Here is a 22032-nt window from a genome sequence, read left to right as displayed (position 1 = left end):
GTTGGCAAGCTCCCTCATCTGGGTGCTTGAAGCTTCCCTTCACAGTCCACATGTCCCCAGCCCTTGGGCAACACCCCCACATCCAAGACTCTCCCATCCATGGAGCTACAAGACCTCAAGCTCCTTTTCTCCAGTCTGTAAGCACCTTGCTACTCACCCACAAGTTCCTGAAAGTCCAAACCCCAAGAAGGAAGCTGCCCTGTTCACCTCCTGGAGGTGAAAGTCTCAACAAAAAGTGGGCAAAGGGACTGGGGTTGTGGCTCAACGGTAGAGTTCTTTCCTAGCATGTGTGAGGCGCTGGGTTCAATTCTCAGCACCACACACATATATATATATATATATATATATATATATATATATATATATATATATATATATATATATCAGAACAGTATAGGGGATCCAACATGGTCTCAGTCAGCCAAGATCAGGTCAGACATGGGGGGCAGGGTATTGCAGGAGGAATGAAAGAAGAGAAGAGACGGTTTATCCCGTTTCACCTGACAACACTTGGAACTTACATGTCAGGATACAAGAATCCATGACAGTCACTGACCAAGTCAGGGTAAGCTCCCAGAGAACAGCATTATTGGCTAGGTGTAGTGTAATGCACAGGTCTCCGAGCCTCTCAGACTCTTAGTTTCTTCTTCAAAAGGATGATCACAAGCCCTATCTCACTGCAACTCCATTCCTCCTCCTGCTACTGTCAAACTGTGCCCAATGGCTCCCACATTGGGGCCTATAACCCTAGACACAACTTTTCAAACTTGGGAGGGGCCTCATTCTTCCACTGACAATGACTGGTCTCCCATCCCACCCCAGTGCCATTCAGAGGCTCCTCAGTTCTAGGCTACCATCTCTTCTTTACTCTCCAGGGTACCTGTTCATCTCACTTTTTGAATTTTCCAAACCCATGATGCTCCAGGTCCCAAAACCTTGTGTGGCCCCCAAAGCTCAAAGGGCAACCCTTATCCCTATCATATACTTCCATTTCCCCAGTAGAAACCACCTTATGCAAACTTTAAATAGAAATTTAATGAAAGCTTACTATGTGCAAATTTATGTGTGTGGTTGCAGAATTTAGTGATAAACTTGAGCTGTTCTGTGTCCTGGTTTTAGTTGTCTTAGTTCACTGTACCCTTTTTGTGGACCTCAATTTCTACTTCCTGTGCCTAGAATAATAGCATCTCCTGTGTGGAAAAGGGAGCCTAGTCTAGGGTCCTCAGTTAACAAGGAAAGTACCAGAAGTGAAAAAGGCCAGGGGCTCCTAATCACTCCCACAGCCAGGCCTCTTGCCTGCAGCCAGGTAGGTCACTGCACAGGTTGGGGCAACAAGCATGGGACTGGCTGACGTGTGTCAAGGACTGGGTAGATCACCAGGTGAGCTTTCCTAGTGCTCCAAAGGCATCACAGGCAACTGTGCATCCATCGAATTAATACTGGTCATGGAGCCACGTGCAGGGGGCGCCAGGGACACTAGGGGGAGCAGAGGAGGTACTTAGGTGAGGTGAGGGAGGAGACTTATACCCTGCCACCCAAGCCCCACCTATCTGCTCCTCACCTTTTCCATCCTGGGGTGGTAAACAAAGTATTTCTGGCTCCCAACAGCAGAGGCAGGGACCTGGATCCAGAGACAGTGGCTGGGCTCCAGGGCCTTGTATTCACCCTGGCCCTACCCCTACCACACACCCGAACAAGGAGGCGGTGCCTAAGACCCAGCTGGTAGGAAGGAGGCTGTCAGGAGTCTCTGGAAGATACAGCCCAAAGAGATCTGCTTGTGGTTGCTGGGAGCTTGGGTACTGCAGTGTCTGTAGTGAATTGGTGGGTAGAAATGGGAGTCCCTGGGGACATGATGTTATGGTCTGAGCTTAATCAATATAGATTATAAATTATAGATTATAGGTTATGAAATATTAATAAATAGGATAAATATTATGTGTTAATTGTTATAGAATAAATAATGTTATGCTGCTCTGGTTATAAGTTAGAAGAAGTAATCATGTAACTATAAGACATAAGATTTAGGTTGTTAGAAATAAGATATAGAACAGAGTAAGGTGATAAATATAAGTCCATAGGTTAATAGTTACAGATAAGTATAGGTTAATGGAACAATAGTTAGATACAAGTTATAGCTATAAGCAAATATAGCCATAGTGACTCCATTTTTATAACTCCCATGTAAAACTGCTTTATAAGCTGTTTCTAATATGTTAAAATATTGTTTTTCTGTACTCCATATGCCCAGAAATGCGCTCGAACCCAGGATGTGGTTGTCTGTTTTTGCTCTGCTAATTGCTTTCTCAGCCTTGTATCAGGCTTGCTTGCCTGCACCTACATTTTCGAGGATGTGGGTTTTCCCCTTATAAACCCTATAGAACTTGAACCCAGGACTGTTCCTGGCCGAGATAATTGGGATCCTGAAGGGAGAAGTTGCCAGATGACTAAATAAAAACTCTCCAATTTGGACAAAATCGGATTGGGATGGACTAACACTGTTTTCTGAGCGATCGGAACATAACTATATGGAGGGGTCACCTAGAGGTACAGGGGTAATGTGGGGTAAATGGGCCTCCGAGGGATCTCCGGGGAGTAGCAGGGTCTGCTTAGGAGATGTGGAGGGGAAATCGGGTGTCCCAGGGCTGTGTGGGGGTGTTTTCTTTTGGGATCCCTGAGAGAAGCAGGATCCCTAGAGACTTGGTGGGAGAAGTTTGGCATCTAGATTATTTAGGGGAGAGTCAAGGAGCTCCTGAGAAATTAATGTGGTGTTCCGAGGGGTCCAGGACCACTGCAGCCAAATGGCTACCTGCAGGGACATGGTCGGGGCAAGGCGGGGATCCAGTGGCATGCCCAGATGGTCGGGGGTCGCGAAAGAGGAGGGGGACAGTCGACGACTTTCGGAACAATGCAGGGAGTGGCCAGGAGTCTCCGGGTAGGTTGCCGAGCATTTTTAGGTCTCCGGATGTCTGGAATCATGGGTATTCTCGGAGTCTCGGGGTGTGGGTGCGCTGACCTGTCTCTCTTCTGCGCAGGCCGTGGCCTTCCTCTGCAGGCGGGCCCTGGCGCCCGGCGGCTGCTGGCGCGGCTGGACGCGCGCCCCCTGGCGGCCAGAGCTGCTGCAGACGTGTGGGCGCTGGTACGCAGGGCGGGAGACACTTTGCGCCTGCGCCACAAGGAGGGTACGTGACAGGGGTCGGGGAGGGGCGGGGGCCTCGGTGGGGGGATTGTACTGGATTGGGATGGGCTGTGTTCCGAGGTGACAGGCCAGGGAATTGTTAATTATGGGCCCAGGTGGGACCAAGGGGTGTGATTCGGTCGGCGGGGCCCGGAGAGCTCTTGGAGGGAGCAGGGCCTTGGGGTTATTGTAGCATATTCCTTTAGGGTAATTGAGATAGGGGATCGCTAGACGATTCTTTGAGGGTGCTGGTGTGAGTGGTCATTCTGATTGAGATTGGGTTGTGGACAATTTGGGGGGCTCCATACTCTGCCCATCAAGTCATGTTTATGACTTTGTTATTACATTGCAGATGTGAATAAATTAAGGATTTTGAAATGAGGAGATATTGGGAGGTTATTTCTGGGGAGTGGATCCTGAAGGATGCTGGGGGCGGGCAACTCGTTGGAGGGCTGGACTGGAATGCTAGTCCCGGGGTGGAGGCTCTGAGTGCTTGGAGGTGCTGCCTGAAGTGTGAGGAATGGGATGGAGTTTGGAGGCTAATTAGAGGGCGGGGTCTGGGATGCTCAAGAGCCCAATCTTAGAGTAGCAGTTTCCAGGGGGTGTTCCGGGTATTAGGGCTGCATATTATTATCATCAGACAGTAAGGTCTGGAGGATTATTCAAATAGTTGGCCTAGGATTATTTGCCAAGAAGGCAGAACCTTGCTGTGTGGGATGTCACACTCCTGTAATCCCAGCGATTTGGGAGAATCCCAAATTCGAAGCCAGACACTCAAGCAATTTAATGAGACCCCTTCTCACAATTAAAAATAAAATAATGACTGGGGATGAGGCTCAGTGGTAATGCGCCTCCAAGTTCAACAATCAGTACTGAAAAAGCGGAGGGAGTGCTCAGTGGTAGCGCTTCACAGGGTTTAATCACAGGTACCTAAAAATAAGTAGATAAACAAATAAATAAAATAAAACACAAGGCGGTGCCTTGAGCACTATCTAGGGCGCGGTGCTGAAATAGTTAAATTGAGGACAATGCCCAGGGTGTGAGTTCAAAAGAGTAGAATGTTAATTTAGGGGGCGGGGCCTCGGTGGTTTCTATGGCAAATCCTCTCCCCATCATTTTCTCTGTCTCTTTCATTTCGCAGCCATTATAATATATGACTCTAAAGCCAATATTATGGATAATGGCTTGCTCTAAGATCCCTTTGCCTCCCCAGCAGATGTTCTAACTTGGTAAATACTAATACTAACAAGGTGTGAATACCTGGGTCAGTTTGGGGATGCTCTGAACAATCCATGGCTGGAGAGTACCTTAAAGAACCTTGGATTCAGGAGGATTATTGTGGTAGAGGAGGAAGGGTGTTGAAGAAGGTCAGTGGCAGGGTCAGGCTGGGAATCCAGCACAAGGCCTGAATCATTGGCTAGAACCAAGGTAGACTCCTAACTCTCAGGCAATCTGGTTCAAATGTGACTCTGTTGGTACCTATTTCCTAACTTTTTGTGTATCATTTTCTCTTTCTGTGAAAATCCTTAGCTACCCGGACATAAAAATACTACATTCATATTTTAAGAGTCAGAACTGTGTAGCCAGATGTATGCCTCTAATCCCAGAGGCTTGGGAGGCTGAGGCAGGAGAATCTCAAATTCAAAGCCAGCCTCAGCAATATAGAGAGGCTCTAAACAATTTAATGAGACCCTGTCTCTAAATTAAAAAAAAAAAAAAAAAGAAGAAGAAGAAAAAGAAGAAGAGCTGAGGTGCTCAGTGGTTAAGGGCCCCTAGGTTCAATCCCTTGTACCCAAAAATAAATAAATAAGAACCATGCAGACTATATTTTTATGAACCTACTTTTTCTTTCTTTGTTTTGAGGCAATGGGGATCCAGCGTAGGGGACTGTGCACACTATACAAGCATTCTGCCACTGAACTAAATCCACAACCGGAAATGTCATTGGCAACCAACCACTCTATCACTGAGCTACAGACCTAGCCCCTGTGACTGTGGATTTTCTTTCTTTCAAGTCCTCTTTACCAGTGTGCTACACCCCCAGCCCTTTTTATTTTATTCTTCTTCTTTTTTTTTTTTTTATTTCAAGCAGAGTGTCACTAAATTGCTTATGGCTTTGCTACACCACCAGCAATTTATTTATTTATTTTGATACCAGGAATCAAATCCCAGGAGCTCTTAACCACTTTTAAGATATCCTGAGCCCTTTTTGTTTATTTGTTTTGTTTTTGGTGCTGGGGATCAAACCCAGGGCCTTGTGCATACAAGGCAAGCACTCTACCAACTGAACTATATCCACAGCCCCCATCCTGAGCCCTTTTTAAGAATATTTTATTTAGAGACAGGGCCTCACAGGGTTATGTAATCATCATTGCAATATAAATTTAGCATATTTTGGCTCCCTTAAAAAACTCTAACCTTTAACATTCACTCTCCCTATTTTTCTCTACCCTTCAGTCCTACAATATCACTAACATACTATCTCTATGGATTTGTTACTTCACATTTCCTAAAAATTAAATTAAACAAGGACAATGTTTTTGAGGTTCTACATTATTATATGTGCCAGTACCTCATTCTTTGCCAAAATGTATTCCATTGTACGGAAATACCACATTTTTACTGTATTCATTGGTAGATATTTTTGATTGTTTCAAGTTCTTGGCTATTATGAATAACAGTGCTCTGATGGTGTTCTGAATATCTGTGTACAATTTTTAGTGCATTTTTTAAAGATACTGGAGATTAATCCCAGGGATGTTCTACCTCTGAGCTATGCCCCTGGGCCTGTTTTTTGTTTTTGTTTTTTAAGAAAGGTTTCACTAAGTTTCTAAGGCTGCAGGGATGACTGGCATGTGCCACTGTGCCTGGCTTTTCTACCTTTTTTAAGGTGGACATCCTAGTGGATTTGTGAATTTATATATCATTGTAATAGATTTTCATTTTCTGAATAGATAATTAGGTCTTTATGTGCTTTAGATAAACATGATTTGATGGGCAGAGTATGGAGCCCCCCAAATTGTCCACAACCCAATCTCAAGAACCTGTGAACGTTACCTTGTATAGCAAAATATACATTGCAAATGTGACTAAATTAAGGATTTTGAAATGAGGAGATTATTCTGGGAGGCAATATTATCAAAGAGGTCCTTAAATATGAAAGAGGGCTGACAGTATAGCACAGTGGTGCAATGCCCTAAGTTGAATCCTCAGCACCACAAAAAGGAGAAAAGAAAGTGGGTTCAGGAGGATCAGAGAAGGGAATTTGACAACAGAATCAGGAGTGAGAGAAAAATTTTGAAGATGCTAATGAACTGCTTTTTAAATTTTTTTTAATTTTTAATTTTTTTTAAGTTTTAGATGACACAATACCTTTATTTTACTTGTTTATTTTTATGTGGTGTCTGTGATCAAACCCCATGCTTCATGCATGCTAGGCAAGTGCTCTACCACTGAGCCACAACTCCAGCCCCTAATGCACTGGTTTTTAAGACAGAGGAAGGGGCCAGAAGTCAAGGAATTTAGGCAGCAGGTAGAGTTGGAAAAGGCAAGAAAATTGATTGACCCCTAGAACCTGCTGAAGGAATGTAGCCATGCTGACATCTTGATTTTAGCCTGATGAAATTTCTGCCCTACAGAACTGTAAGATAATACATTTGTTTAAATCAGTAAGTATGGGGGTCATTTGATGAATCATTATTAGAAAACTAATACAGATTTTAAGCATTTTTCATTGTGCTTAAAGGGCATCCATATATTTTCTCTGGAGAAATGCATGTTCAGATTCTTAATCAAATCTTCAGAAGGTTCAGCCTTTTTTTTTTTTTTTAAAGAGAGAGTGAGAGAGGAGAGAGAGAGAGAGTATTTAATATTTATTTTTTAGTTCTCGGCAGACAAACATCTTTGTTGGTATGTGGTGCTGAGGATCGAACCCGGGTCGCACGCATGCCAGGCGAGCGCGCTACCGCTTGAGCCACATCCTCAGCCCCTAGAAGGTTCAGCCTTGAGCATAAGTGTAAGAGATGACTTAGCTTTTAACCAGATTCTCTTCATTTCCCCCCCACACCTTGCTGTTGAGTTTCTATCTGGTCTTTATATCACATCCTTCTGTTAACCTCCACTAATTTTTAAAAATTTAAGAAATTTAACTGATATAATAATTGTACATTTATGGAGCATGGTGTGTTATTTCGATACATGTACACAAAATGTAACTGTGCCAACTTTACAGATCAAGATAAGAAGCATATCCAACATCTGAATATTTGTTGTTTCTTTGTGTTGAGGACATTCAAAATCCTCTGTCCTCCATTGATTTTTTTTTCTACAAAAAAAAAAAAAACAAACAAAAAAAAAAACACTGAGCCATTTCCCCAGCCCTTTTTATTTTTTAAAAAAATTTGAGACAGGGACTCACTAAGTTGCTTACAGTCTCTCTAAGTTGTTGAAGCTGGCTTCAAATCTGATGGTTGTCTCATTCTCTCTAGCTGCCGGGATTACAGGTGTGTGCCACCACACCCAGCTAAATGATTGTTCTTTTTAAAAGAATATTCACTGGTTATGGTTAGTTTGCTGGGAAAAATGTCTAAGTTCTTCATGCAACTATTCTAGGAGTGCTTCTCTTTTTTAATTTCTTCTTCTTCCTCCTTTTTTAAAAAATTTTTTGGACATGAGGATTGACTCCGGGAGTGCTTAACCACTGAGCCACATCCCCAGCTGTTTTTTTTTAAATATTTATTTCATTCATTTATTTATATGCAGTGCTGAGACTTGAACCCAGTGCCTACACATGTGAGGCCAGCACTCTACCACTGAGCCCAGCACTCTACCCCAGTGCCCCCAGCTGTTTTTATTTTTTATTTTGAGACAAGATCTTGCTATATTGCTGAAGCTGGCTTTGAACTTGCAATCATCCTACCTCAATTTCCCTAGCTGCTGGGATTAAAGGTGTGCCCTGCCACAGCTGGGATTAAAGGTGTGCCCTGCCACACCTGGCTCCCTGCCCTCTCTTTCTCCATATATATAGGAAAGTGCTCTACCACTAAAAATCTCCAGCCCAACCCTGATTTTTTTCTTCTTTTTTTATTCAGTACTGGGAATTGAACCCAAGGTGCTTTACTACTGAGGTACATTCTCAGAGTTTATTTTTTCATTTTTGAGACAGGGTCTTACCAATTTGCCCAGATTGGCCTCGAGTTTGTGATCCTCCTGTTTTGGTCTCCTGCCTCCAGACCTGGGCTATTGTGCCCAGCTTTTTTGTTTTGCTGGGCTAGAGAACCCAACAACCCAGGGCCTTGGGCATTTGTTTCTTTTAGTATGGGGGATTGAACCCAGGGGTGCTTAACCAATGAGCCACATATCCGGATCTTTTTTTTTTTTTAGAGAGAGAATGAGAGAGAGAGAATTTTAATATTTATTTTTTAGTTATCAGCGGACATAACATCTTTGTTTGTATGTGGTGCTGAGGTTCAACCTGGGGCCCCACGCATGCCAGGCGAGTGCCCTACCGCTTGAGCCACATCCCAGCCCGGATCTTTTTTTTTTTTTTTTTTTTTTTAAGACAAGGTCATTAAATTGCTGAGGCGGGTCTGGAACTTGCAGTCCTCCTGCCTCAGCCTTCCGAGCCGCTGGGATTACAGACTCGTGCCACTGCGCCCGATCTGAGATTGTTTATTAATGATTTATTTCCTCTATACTTCCTACATCAATAGGGCACAGTAATGCGCACCCAATAGTAAATACCTGTCAAACACATGAAAAGAATCAATACCTGGGAAGGATAAATCGATATTCCATCAGGACTACTTTCATAAAGACAATTTCCTTATAGGTTAGGCTCGGCTTGCTCCTGAGAAGCTTAAGATAGCGACGATTGCTTCCCACGGCCCCTAGTCGGCCTTCGCCTGACGAAGCCGCAATGTTTTATGGGAAAGGTAGTTCTAATACTCATCGGCCAGCCGCTAGCGAATTTAATCGAAACTAAACTTCCCAGCAAGCATTGCGCCAACCTGGGAACCCGGGCAAGATGGCGGACGCAGAAGATGATGCTTTGCCGTCAGCTGCAGGTTCAACTGCTCCAATTTCATTCGGCTTCACTCGCACGTCCACCCGGAGGCGTCTTGTAGACCCTAAAGACGGCGAGAGGTCGGCCCCAGAGAAGGATTTCTTGAAGACGGTGGAAGACAGGGAACTGCAGAGGTGAATCGCGTCTTTGAACCCGTGGGAATCGGTGCAGTGGGCGCAAGCGGGAGGGTGGAATCTAAGTTGATTGTCCTGTTACAGTGACCTTGAAATGCTGAGTAAATTGATGGAGGCGAGAAGGGGGTGTTTGTAGGAGAGGTAGGAAAATTGGGCTTGATGGCTGTGGGAATTGAGATGATACATTATCAGGAGGGAGAATTTTCGAACTTGGGGACACTGCGGTGTGGGCGTTCTGAGAAAGGGAAAGGAGGAGAACATAACAGGGTACTTAGTGACTCAACTGAAATATTGGGGCCTCTCTCCAATTTGGAGAATGGGATGGAGCCGCAGATGCAAGTTAAGGGAGGCCATCTTCAGCTTAGTTAGTAAAGGAGACTCCAAAGTGCCTGAGACCTCCAGAAAAGAATCAGTGAGAATCTAGGAATAATTCCTGGAAGACACTGATATTTAAGAGTTGGTAGAACTGTGAGAGAGAACCCAATCAATGCATTGTCAGAGACATAACCTGAGAAACAGAAAGCAGAAAGAAATGCGTGGTCCATAGGGCTGGGAGTGAGTTTGACTCTTGTATTTCCATGAATGAGGAGTGTGACTCAGAACTCACCAATAATACTACTCTCCCAATCTCACTCCTCTGTGTCCACACCAGTGTGAAGCCCACAGAAGCCCCCAAAGAGCTGGTCATCCCATTGATCCAGAATGGCTATCGAAGGCAGCCACTGGCCCAGATGACTGGGCCATCCACAGATACTGAGGCCTTGGAGGATGGAGTGCTGTCCCAGGCAGTGAAGGAACTCATTGAGGGTGAGTGACCTTTCCCCTTTGCCCAGAGCCAGTGAAGGAAGAGGTGAGGAAGGTGGAAGGATAGGGTGGGATCTCATTGCTCCCTCCCATTCTTCCTTAGAATCCAAGAAGTCTCTGGAGGAGAGAGAGAATGTGGGTGTCGACCCCAAGCTTGCTATCCCCATGATCCAGAAAGGATGCACCCCCAACAGGAAAGAGGAAGACAGCGAACCCCAGGCTGAGACAGTGAGCTGCCCCTTGACCCTCTTCCTGACAGCCTCTCTTCTGAGACTGCCAGGCTTGCCACCGCATACATAGCACAGGAAATCTGTGTGTGTCCCAGAAGACTTCTGCCCATCCTTTCCTCCTTCCATTCTATTTGGAAGCATAAATGAATAGATAACTGGGGGATGAAAAAAGTACTTGAATTCTGGGATTATCTGAATAAGATGGAGATGAAAGGGCATAAGAAATGTAAAGGCCATAAGGGCACACACTGCCTGGAGTGATTTTTGTGTTTGATTTTTCTCTATATTATATTTTCTTTTTCTTTTTCTTTTCTTTTTTTTTTTTTTGAAAGAGAGAAATTTTTTAGTATTTATTTATTTATTTATTTTAGTTTTTCGGCAGACACAACATCTTTGTATGTGGTGCTGAGGATCGAACCCGGGCCGCACGCATGCCAGGCGAGCGCGCTACCGCTTGAGCCACATCCCCAGCCCCTATTTTCTTTTTCTTTTCTTTCTTTCTTTCTTTTTTCTTTTTCTTTTTTTTTTTTTTTTGGCCTGGAGTGTTTGAGAAAACCAAGCAGATCAATGTGGCTAGAGTGGGATGTGTGACAGTAGATGAAGGCAGAGGGGTTTAGACCAAGCAGGGCCTTAGCCAGGGTGAGGACTTTTCGTTTTACTCTAAGTGAGATGAAAGCCATGGGCAGGCCCTGAGCAGGAAAGGGTTGTGACTTGTAATTTGACAGGATCCCTCTGGCTGCTGTGAATAGAACAGACTAGTAAGTGAAGGTGGAAGCAAGGGAAACAATAGTCCATGATAGAGATTATGAGGATGCCATCAGAATGGAGAGAGGGAGCCCTAGAAAGATAGATAGGGTTTAGTGAGAGACAGAAGAACCCAGGGAGTACTTTTTATTGAACCCTGAGGTGCTCTACCACTGAGCCACATCTCCAGCCCTTTTTTTATGTTTTATTTAGAGACAGGGTCTCACTGAGTTGCTTAGGGCCTTGCTAAATTGCTGAAGCTGATTACTGAGTTTGTGACCCTCCTGCTTCAGCCTCCTGAGCTGCTGGGATTACAGGAATGGGCCACCGTGCCCAGCCCAGGGAGTAACTCTTAATGGAATCAACAGCACAAGCAATGGCACAGTGAGAGGAAATAAGTGTGGTGTGTGTTCACCAGTGAGGCAACTTGTGGTGCCTCTGGAGAAATTGTAATGGATTAAAAGAGTGACAGTGGGAGGTGACAACAGGAGACATGAGAGGTGTGTGTCCATGGAAATAACCAAAGTCTGTCTTTCATACCCATGGACCCCACTTTTTTTTTTTTTTTTTTTTTTGGTGTGGGGGATTGAACACAGGGGAGCTTTACCACTGAGCTATGTCTCCACTCCTTTTATTTTATTTTATTTTTTGAGACAGGGTCTAACTAAGTTGCTGAAGCTGGCCTTGAGGTTGTGATCCTCCTGCTTCAGCCTCCCAAGTCACTGGGATTATAGGCATGCACCACTGTATATGGCATGGACCCAACTTTCCATCTCTTCATTCATAAGATTTTTGCAATGATTCTTGGTGCCTATTCCTACAGCTTCAAACCACCCTTTCTTTCAGTTGAACTATTCTCATTAGCCTTTAGATGTGCCTTGATTTATTTAATGTTTTTTTTTTTAAAGAATCTCACTATTTCATTTCACTTCTTTTCTTTTTTTCATGCAGAGGATAGAATCCAGGGTGTTGTGCATGCTAAGCAAGTGCTCTACTACTGATCTATGTCCCCAACCCTCACTTCACTCTTTTTCCTGTTCCAGCTTTGGCTTCATTTCTCTAAAGCCTCCTCCCAAAACTGTCTATGTCTCAATTGATCACAGTTCCATACATCTTTCATCTCAGCTTAAAAATCTTAATGTAGCCTGATGTGGCACATGTCTGTAATAGGATTATAACTTGGGAGGCTGAGGCAGGAGGGGTGCAAGTTCAAGACCAGTCCCAGCAATTAAGTGAGGCTGTCAATAATTTCATGAGGCTCTGTCTCAAAATAAAAATAAAAAAGGGCTGCGGATGTAGCTCAGTAATTAAGTGCCCCTGCAGTCAATTCCTAACAAAAAAGCAAACATAAAAAAATTCTTGACCTTGCTAGGAGTTGTGGTACCTACCTGTAATCCTACTAACTCTGGAGGCTGTGGCAGGAGGATCACATATTTGAGGAAAGCCTCAGCAACTTAGGGAGACTCTGTCTCAAAATTAAAAGATAAAACAGGCAAGGTATGTAGCTCCATGGTAAAGTGCCCCTGGCTTTAATCCCTAGAACAAAACACATAATTAATAAAATGAATAAAAAGTAAAAAAGACTGGGGATGTAGGTCATTGGTAGAGCACCTCTGAGTTCAATCCTTAGTACCAAAATAAATAATCTTGGGAGTCATCCTTAATTCCCCTCTTAATTTCATACTCCATATACAGTCTTTCAGTTCAACCCCACCATTTCCCTTTTCAAAGTACATCTAGAATTGACCATTTCTCACCATTACCACTACCAACATGCTGGGCTGAGTCACCAGAATCTCTCATCTGGACTATTGTGGTTTCCCTCTTGTGGTTTCCACCTGACTGGAGACTCTCTGGCTCCTGCTCAGTTCTCTTCATTAATCTCTTAACCATCTCTTTTCTGGCTCTACATTTGTTTCAATCACATTGTGTTTCATGATATTGATCACACATACCAAATCTTGCCCTGCCTCAGGGCCTACACTCTTAACTGTTCTCTCTCCTTGGAACACTTCCTTCTCACATCCTCATGGCTCTTCCCATCTCTGCTTAAATGCCACCATAGTGGGACTCCCTCTCTGTTTCTCTGCATCCCCTTAACCTGCCTTTGTTTGTTTGTTGTTGGAGACTGCATCTTGCTATGTTGCCCAGGCTGGCCACAAAACTTCTGAACTCAAGTGATCCTTGAGTTCACTCAGCAGCTGAAACAAAAGGCACATATCACTGTGCCCAGCACTACTTTAATTTTTCTTTGTAAAACTCGCCATCTAATAATAAGCCAGGATAATTGACACAGGTCTATAATCCCAGTGACTCAGGAAGCTGAGGCCGGAAGATTGCAAGTTCAAGGCCAGCTTTAGCAAGTTAGTGAGACTCTGCCTCAAAAAATAGAGCTGGAGATGTGGCTTAGTGATAAAATACTCCTAGGTTCATTCCCCAGTACCTCCCCCCAAAATTATTATTACCTAATGTATCATGCTTTCTGGATTTGATTTATTGTATGTCTTGACAACTAGAACATAAGTCCCACAAAAGCAGAGATTTTTTTTCTGTTTTTTTCACTGCTTCCTCTCAGCACTTGCCAAGAAGATTAGTACTTGCCACAGAATAGGTGTTTTGCAAATATTTGTTGAAGGACTGAAACAGAGGAGGAGTAAAGTGAGAGGAAATAAAAATTCTGCCCTGATGCCAGATGTGGTGGCACATGCCTGTAATCCCAGCGGCCCAGGAGGCTGAGGCAGGAGGATTGCAAGTTCAAAACCAGCCTTAGCAATTTAGTGAGGCATGAAGTAACTCAGCAAGACCCTGTCTCTCAATAAAATATAAAAAAGAGCTAGGGGGCTGGGGCTGGGACTCAGCGGTAGAGCACTCGCCTGGCATGCATGAGGCACTGGGTTCAATCCTCAGTACCACATAAAAATAAAATAAAGGTATTGTGTCCACCTACAACTAAAAAATATGTGTTAAAAAATACAGAAAAGGGCTGGGGATGTGACTCAGTGGTTGAGTGGCCCTGGGTTCAATTCCCAGTACAAAAAAAATAAAAGAGCTGGGGATGGGCTCAGTGGTTAAGTGCACCTGGCTTCAATCCCTGGTACAAAACAAAACAAAAAAACCTCTGCCCTGAGATAACTGGTCAAGAGCTAGAAGCATAGAGGGTCACCCAGTGGATGACAGCAAGTACATTTCCAGCAGATGGCCCTCCATAAGCAAAGCCTGATATCCTTCCTTTGTCTGAATATACAGGTGCCAGAGGAAGCTGATTATGAGGCAGTCCCTGTCGAGGCCTATGGGCTGGCCATGCTGCGGGGCATGGGCTGGAAACCTGGTGAGGGCATCGGCCGCACTTTCAATCAGTGAGTTATGGAGTAGGGGGGAGGGGATTGATGGATGGACTGTGAACAAGATCCCCAAAGTTTCTGCCAATCCAGAACTATCCAGACAGTGAAAGAGGATACATTATCACTAGTTCTAAGTAGCCCCTTCTACTCTTTAAGTTTCCTATTTCCCTTTAAAACTCCACAAGTAGATCCTAATTATGTAAAAGGAGGATCAGTTTCCTCATCTGAAAAGTGGGGTAATATAGTACTGACTTTACAAGTCTGGTTTTTGTTTGTTTGTTTGTTTGTTTGTTTGTTTGTTTGTGGTACTGGGGATTTAACCCAGGGCCTTGTGCATGCAAGGCAAGCACTCTACCAACTGAACTATATCCACAGCCCCACAAGTCCATTTTGAGAGTTAGATGAAATTATATTCGTAAAGCATGTACAGTGGGCCCTGGCCCACAGTAAGCATAGACTAAACATTTGATACTATCACACATATTTGTAATCCCTTCTTTGTAATTGCAAATTCCAAAGAATCCTGAAAACCAAACATTTTTTTTTCCATAAACCCCCATTTGGCAGCCAAATGTCTGGAATTAGTGTTGAACATTTGATAAGCCTGTTTCCCCTGCTTGGTATTCATATTCTTATGATTCTTCTGTAGAACTATTAGTGTATTTGGTTACAAGGACCTGGCTTAGACCTCACTATAAATACTAGGTAATAGATAGTGTATGCACTGTGTTATTAGGTTGAACCAAATAAAAATGCCTTTTGAGTGCTAGGGGTGTATTTCAGTGATACAGCATGTGCTTAACATGTGTGAGGCACTGAATTCAATCCCTAGCACCACAAAAAAGAAAAAAAGAATTGCTGTTTTTATATGTCAAAAAATTCCTAGGTCCTGTAATACACATATTAACTTTTAAAAAATAAAAGTTATTTAAAAAACCTGAAAAGAATTCCTAAAGCTGGGGGTGTAGCTCACTAGTAGAGCACTTTCCTAGCATGCATGAGGCACTGGGATCAATCTCTAGTATCAATAAATAAAGATAAGACCTGGTGGTGCTGGCATACACCTGTAATCCCAGCAGCTTGGGAGGCTGAGACAGGAGTATCATGAGTTCAAAAGCAGCCTCGGCAAAAGCGAGGCACTAAGCAACTCGATGAGACTCTGTCTGTAAATGAAATAGAAAATAGGACTGGGGATGTGGCTCAGTGGTTAAGTGCCCCTGAGTTCAATCCCTGGTACCCAATAAATAAATAAACAAATATAAGGGCTGAGGATATAGCTTAGGATTAGAGCACTTGCCTAGCATGTGCAAGACCGTGGTACCACAAAAACTCCAGTCCTAATGTGAGGTTGGAAATGATATTGTTGATAATATTGATGGGGTGGGTTTGGATGATGGGGGGTAGAATGAGGCACTAAAGACTACTGCATCTCTCCACAACCCTGTATTCCTTTCTACAGAGTAGTGAAGCCCCGTGTCAATTCACTGAGGCCCAAGGGGTTAGGGCTGGGTGCAAACTTGACTGAGGCCCAGGCCTTGGCCTCCACTGGCTCTGACACCCTACTGAGACCAGTTGGGGAGCAAGAAAAAGATAAGGAAGACCAGCCTCAAGGGCTCGTGCCTGGAGGAGCAGTGATGGTTCTTTCTGGCCCTCACCGAGGCCTCTATGGAAAGGTAAGTAACCAAGATATCCCTGGAGCTCAAGCAGGGAAGATGAATTTGAAGGCCAAAGGGAGGAAGAATTAGGTTTGGCGCTGGAAGCAGTGGTGCCCGCCTGTAATCACATCAGCTCGGGAGGCAGAAGGCAGGAGGATCACGAGTTCAAAGCCAGTCTCAGCAATTTAGCAAGGCCCTAAGCAACTTAATGAGACCCTATCTCTAAATAAAAAATATTAAAAAGGGCCTTGGGATATGGCCCTGTGGTTATGAGCCTGACCAAAAAATAAATAAATAATTGGGTTTGGAGTAGAAAGGCTCAGAATCGTAGTCTTTCAGGCCTGCTTCACCCACTGCCTCACTAGGTAACTCAGGACCATTTGATGGGTTTTTATGAGTCTCAGTTCCTAGCCAAAGAAGAGAGAAATGTCAAATGCCACAGGGTACTTGAGGATTAAATGCTTAAAGAATATTTGAGCTGAACAGTCTGCTGAGACAGACAGAGGAACGCAGCCTAGTCCCAGTTCTTAGGGATCATAGATTAGTAGAAGAGACAGAGGAACCAGACCTGTTCTCAGCCCTCACAGGTCATAGCCTTGTGGGAGAGACACACAGGACTCAAGTCTATTGGAAGTAAGGGGTGGACAACTTGGTCCTAGGTGGATGGGGTCCATTCAACCTCTCTGACTTCTCCCTCCCCTGACTCTAGGTGGAAGGCCTAGATCCTGACAATGTGCGGGCCATGGTCCGTCTAGCTGTGGGCAGCCGCATGGTGACTGTTAGTGAGTACTGCCTGCGACCTGTTTCCCAGCAGGAGTTTGACAGAAACTCCCTGCATATTGGTGAGTGAGCCACTTTCATAGATGGGGGATTTGGAGGAACACTGGAGGTCAGCAAGGCCTATCTTGTTGGGTGGGTTTTTGATCTGCAGAGGCCATGGGCAGTGGTCTGCCTGGCTGGTTTACTTCTAGTCAGAGGTCAGAACATGAAGAGTTTATTCATATTTTTGTTTGTTGGTGCTAGTATCCAGGGCCTCCTGCATACTAAGCAGGCATTCTACCACTGAGTGACACCCCAGCCCAGTTTATTCAGTGAGATTGAAGAAAGATTGATCTAGTACCCCTAGGTCTTTGGCCTCTCTCTAAGGGGAAAGAAATGGGTGTGGAAAATAATTCCTGCTCTCTGGAGGTCCTTGTCTATCGGGGATGATGTCACTGTCTTTTGCTAGGAAGGGAGACCTACAGTTAGGGTGTAACTAAAAGGAGGCTGGCAGAGTAGTCCAGGTAAAGGCATGACAGTAGGAGGGATTTGGCAGATGGATGATGGTAGCTCTCCAGGGTTCTGTAGTGCACACTAGATGGCTACTTCTGGTGAACACTTGGCATGGGCTGAGTGATTAAGAAAAGCTTCCTGAAGGATGCCAAAACCGTGCAGCTCAAGGGGAAAAGCATTCTTATAGCCCCGGCAAAGGCACAATGGGGAAAGGGGTATTTTGGCAGGTGGGAGATGGCCTTAGGGTAAAATGTGGCCTTGGAAAGGGTAGTAAGAGCTGGGTGCAGTGGTTTACATTTATAATCCCAGCTTCTCAAGAGGCTGAGGCAGGAAGATCACAAGTTCAAGACCAGCCTTAGCAACTTAGCAAGACCCTGTCTCAAAAAAAATGTTTTTTAAAAGATGGGAGATGTAGCTTAGTGGTTAAGCACCCAGGGGTTCATTCCCCACTACCAGCAAAAAAAAAGTGAGACAGTGAGGTTCTTTCTGGCTTTCCCTTCACCCCCTTGAACAGGCCAGGTGAGCAGAACTTCACTGGGACAACAGAATGGAACAGGCTCATCACGGAAGGCCCTCCAGAATCAAGACCTCCATGTCCGCTGGGAAGACTCAGAGAGGAAGCGGAAACACCCTCCAGACCGGTGAGACTCTGGGCATCTGGGGAGGAGGAAGAAGACAGGGTTGTGGGGAGGCTTAAGCACAGAGAGAGGGCTTCTGGTGCAAGGAGGGTGCAGAGGTATAACTAGCAACAGCAGTATGAGTGGGTTTCACAGCTTAGACAAAGGTAGGGTGTCTGGAACATGTGTGGGATAAAGATCTAATGCTGGTGCTGGCCCTCTCTCCACAGGAATGATGGGCCTGCAGCCAAGAATAAGAAAGCAACCCCCATGACCCAGCACTGGTTACACAGGGACCTGCGTGTGCGGTTTGTGGACAAGCTACACAAGGGTGGCCAGTATTACAACACCAAGGTGCAAAGACCACAGATTTAGGAACCCTTTCTTACCCAGGGACTGGGCCCCTTACCTCTCTAAACATCTTTCATTTTCTTCACCCATCTCCTAGATGACAATTGAAGATGTCTTGAGCCCAGACACCTGTGTGTGTCGGACAGATGAAGGCCGAATCCTAGAAGGTGAGTCTGAGCCATGGCAGCTGGGGCATTCACATCCTGGAGGTTGAATGTCTGAGGCCAAGAATCTTGCCCAGGCATGGGATGTGCAAGGTTCTGGGTTCCACCCCTAGCAACACACACACACAGCATAGACAAAGGTAGGTTCCAGGGTCTGGGCTGTGGCTAGCAACTTAGTACCAACTGAGCTATATTCCCAACCCCAAAATGAAATTTTTAAATAAGGATTGGTGATGTAGACCTGGGTTTCACCCCCAGTACTAAACAAACAAACATACTGTATATTAATGCTCCTTTTTTTTACGGTTATTTCTTTTTTCTTTTTTGGTACTAGAGATCGAAAACAGAGATTTAAAAATTTTTTTTAATTTGTTCCTTTTAGATATATATGACAGTAGAATGTATTTTGATATATTATACATACATGGAGTACAACTAATTCTAATTTTGGATCCCATTCTTGTGGTTGATCATGATGTGGAGTTACACTGGTCATGTATACATACATGAACATAGGAGAAACCAGAGATACTTTGCCACTGAACTACATCCTCAGCTCACTAGGATTGCAGGCATGCACACTGCACCCAGCCTTTTTACAATTATTTCTATGAATTGCTCCCTAGGCTTCCTCACTTGTTCAGTGGGTTTGGTGGCACCTTATCTATCAACAGGATGAAAAGTGGCTCTAGGGAATATGTAAAAGGCCCTTCTGGGAGACCTGGCTAGGCTAGCCCTTGCTGCAGGCCTCACTCTCCTCTCCCCCATTTGCAGGCCTGAGGGAAGACATGCTGGAGACCCTGGTTCCCAAGGTAGAGGGCAACCGTGTGATGGTGGTACTGGGGCCACAGGCTGGAAGAGTAAGTCCCAAAACTGGAAGTGGGATCATTCAAAGGGTGTTCCAGGGTCTGGGCCGGCCTTGCTAACTTCATCTCACACCTGCTTCAGGTGGGACACCTGCTGAGCCGAGACCGAGCAAAGAGCCGGGCTTTGGTGCAACTGCGGAGAGATAAGCAGTTGGTAGAGCTTCACTATGATGCTGTCTGCCAATACATGGGCCCAAGTGACTCGGATGAAGACTGACCCATGGGACCACTACCATCCCATAGGCTGTTGCCAGTTTTGTACTGTCTGACAAAGTTGCCTTCAGGAATACAAGAAGATAATTGCTCCATTCTCCCTTGCAGTGCAGTCCTGCAGGGCAGGGACAGGGGAATGGATGAATGGACCAGAAAAGAAACTGGAAACAAACCCAATATTTACCAGAATTGAGTAAATAATAAAAACCATTTTAAATATTTAGTAGATGAAATTATAATTTGGAAGTAAGGTGGGAACCTTGCTGAGATAGGAACCATTTCATTTCCCAGCCTAACCTCCCTGCTCAGGCTATAGTAGACAAGTTAAATGACCCAGATAATCATGAATTCATTCTTAGCATATAGAAATTATGAAGTCCATCCCCTGACAGACACTATGGAATCTATAATGCTACATCTCTGAAGAACTTCCTGAGTGCTACAGTTTAGAAGTCAAATGTCCCCCAACAGTCCATGTGTCAAAGGCCTTGTCCTTGGGGTGGCACTATTGGGAGGTACTCTGGACTTTTAAGAGTTGAGGCCTCGTGGGAAGTCCTTGAATTATTGGGGGCATGCCCTTGTAGGGGATTGTGGGACTCTGGGCTCCCGTTTTCTCACTTTTGTTCCTGGTTCATGAGGTAAGTACTTTTGCTCCACTATATAACCCCCCCATGATATGCTGCTTTGCCACAGGCCCTATGCAATGAGGCCAGTCAGTTATGGATTGGAACCTTCAAAACTTATAGCCAAAATAAACCTTTCCTTGTAAAAAGTTACTTATCTCAGGTATTTCATCATAGTGGAGATAAACCAACTAATAACACTGAGAACTATAGCAGTGGGTTCTGTTTAACTCACTGTCAAGACAGATTCCCAGAAACTATCCTCAGCAAATTGTGTGTGTGTATGTGTTTTCATATTATTTTTTAAAATATTTTTAGTTGTAGTTGGACACAATATCTTTATTTTTATTTATTTATTTTTATGTGGTGCTGAGGATCGAACCCAGTGCCTCACACGTGCTAGGCAGGTGCTCTACCGATGAGCTCCAGCCCCAGCCCCTGTGTATTCATATAATATGTGAACAAATTGTTGATGCAAGTCAAGAAGAAGGGAGGCTTCTATCTACAGATGGAATGGTGAGTTCTAATTTATAAAGGAGCCAGTTCACTAATGGGCCCCTATTTTAGTCCCAAACCTTTTGCCTGGTGGTAAAAAGTGTTGCTTGACTCAGGTAAAATTTCTTTGCTTCTTCCAGGTAATTATGTTCTCAAAAGGCTATTGTTAATGGGGCCAGGTGGCACATGCCTGTAACTCCAGCTACTCCAGAGGCTGAAGCAGGAGGATTGCAAATTAGAGGCCAGCCTGGCAACTTAGCAAGAACTTGTTTCAGAAATAAAAACGGCTGTGGGTCTGACTCAGTCAGGGAGCACTTGCATAGATAGCATGTGTGAGGCCCTTAATTTGTTCCCCAGCACCACAATGAAGAAAAGTTATTGTCAGAGAATCCTGAACCTGTTTGATCACCTGAGATACACAAATCAGCCAGAGACGTCACAGTTTTAGAAACAATTGTTTCTAAATCATCCCTAATTGTTAAGTAATTATTGTGATAACTTGTATTTGACTTAGATCTAGGCCACTGGTGAAAAGAAATGATAGGCAGAAGGTGGTTGTCTGAGTATCATACGAACACTCAGCCTAGAATGGATAATAAAGATAAATTGAGGCTGGGGTGTAGCTCAGTGGTAGCTTCTGGACTGGGATTCATAAGATCCTGGGTTCCATCCCCAGCACTGCAAATGACAGTATAAATCATAATGTAAATTACTATCCTGGTGCAGGGGCACACACCTTATATTCCCAGCTACTCCAGAGATTGAGACAGGAGGTTTTCAGGTTGGAAGTCAGCAATAAATTTCAGTCCCTGCTGAGCAAAGACAAACTGGAGTTCATAGCCAAAATGAACAGGTATAGAAAAAATGGTCATGTGCCTAGTAGGGATGATTTTTAAAAATCTTCCAATATAGTAGCCATGGCATGAAATAGTTGTTACAGACCAATTTAATATGTCATCCCTAATTCAAGAATTCATCTGTTTTCAGGATTGACCAAACAGGCAGACAGTGGGAAGCAACCCTCACCTCTTGCTCTCCATTCCTAATTGGGATTGTACATAATGTCCACAGAATTCCAAGCTGACTTAATTTTTTTATTTTGTTTTTGGAGACAGTCTAGCCATGTTGCCCAGGTTGTCCCAAGGTCCTGGTCTTAAACAGTCCCCCCTACCTCAGTCTTAGTAGCTTGGACTCTAGGCATATGTACATTTAATCTTAGGGGAGGAGGGTTCCCACCATGACATTTCCGATAATTACTTTCCTATATGATGTGCTTCACCCAAA

At 44.3% G+C, this 22032-nt stretch overlaps 1 protein-coding gene across 2 annotated transcripts; it reads left to right on the top strand.

Annotated features, from left to right (window-relative positions):
- The first annotated feature begins 3035 nt into the window (after positions 1–3035).
- Gpkow (G-patch domain and KOW motifs) lies at positions 3036–20369 on the top strand. 2 transcript variants are annotated; one of them, XM_077793721.1, is made up of 12 exons: positions 3036–3179; positions 9168–9373; positions 10026–10180; positions 10281–10405; positions 14398–14507; positions 15952–16165; positions 16857–16989; positions 17934–18060; positions 18267–18390; positions 18485–18554; positions 19326–19411; positions 19500–20369. In XM_077793721.1, exons 2-12 carry the CDS (start codon positions 9201–9203, stop codon positions 19632–19634), a joined length of 1452 nt encoding a protein of 483 aa, XP_077649847.1. In that variant the 5' UTR covers positions 3036–3179; positions 9168–9200; the 3' UTR covers positions 19635–20369. The 2 variants fall into 2 exon arrangements, with proteins under 2 accessions (XP_077649847.1, XP_077649846.1); XM_077793720.1 differs by having other exon boundaries at positions 9006–9373.
- Positions 20370–22032: the final 1663 nt, after the last annotated feature.

This window comes from Urocitellus parryii, chromosome X (assembly GCF_045843805.1).
Source record: "Urocitellus parryii isolate mUroPar1 chromosome X, mUroPar1.hap1, whole genome shotgun sequence".
NCBI lineage: Eukaryota > Metazoa > Chordata > Mammalia > Rodentia > Sciuridae > Urocitellus > Urocitellus parryii.
The sequence above is the reverse complement of the archived record's forward strand: the minus strand, read 5'-3'. Positions and strand labels throughout refer to the sequence as shown.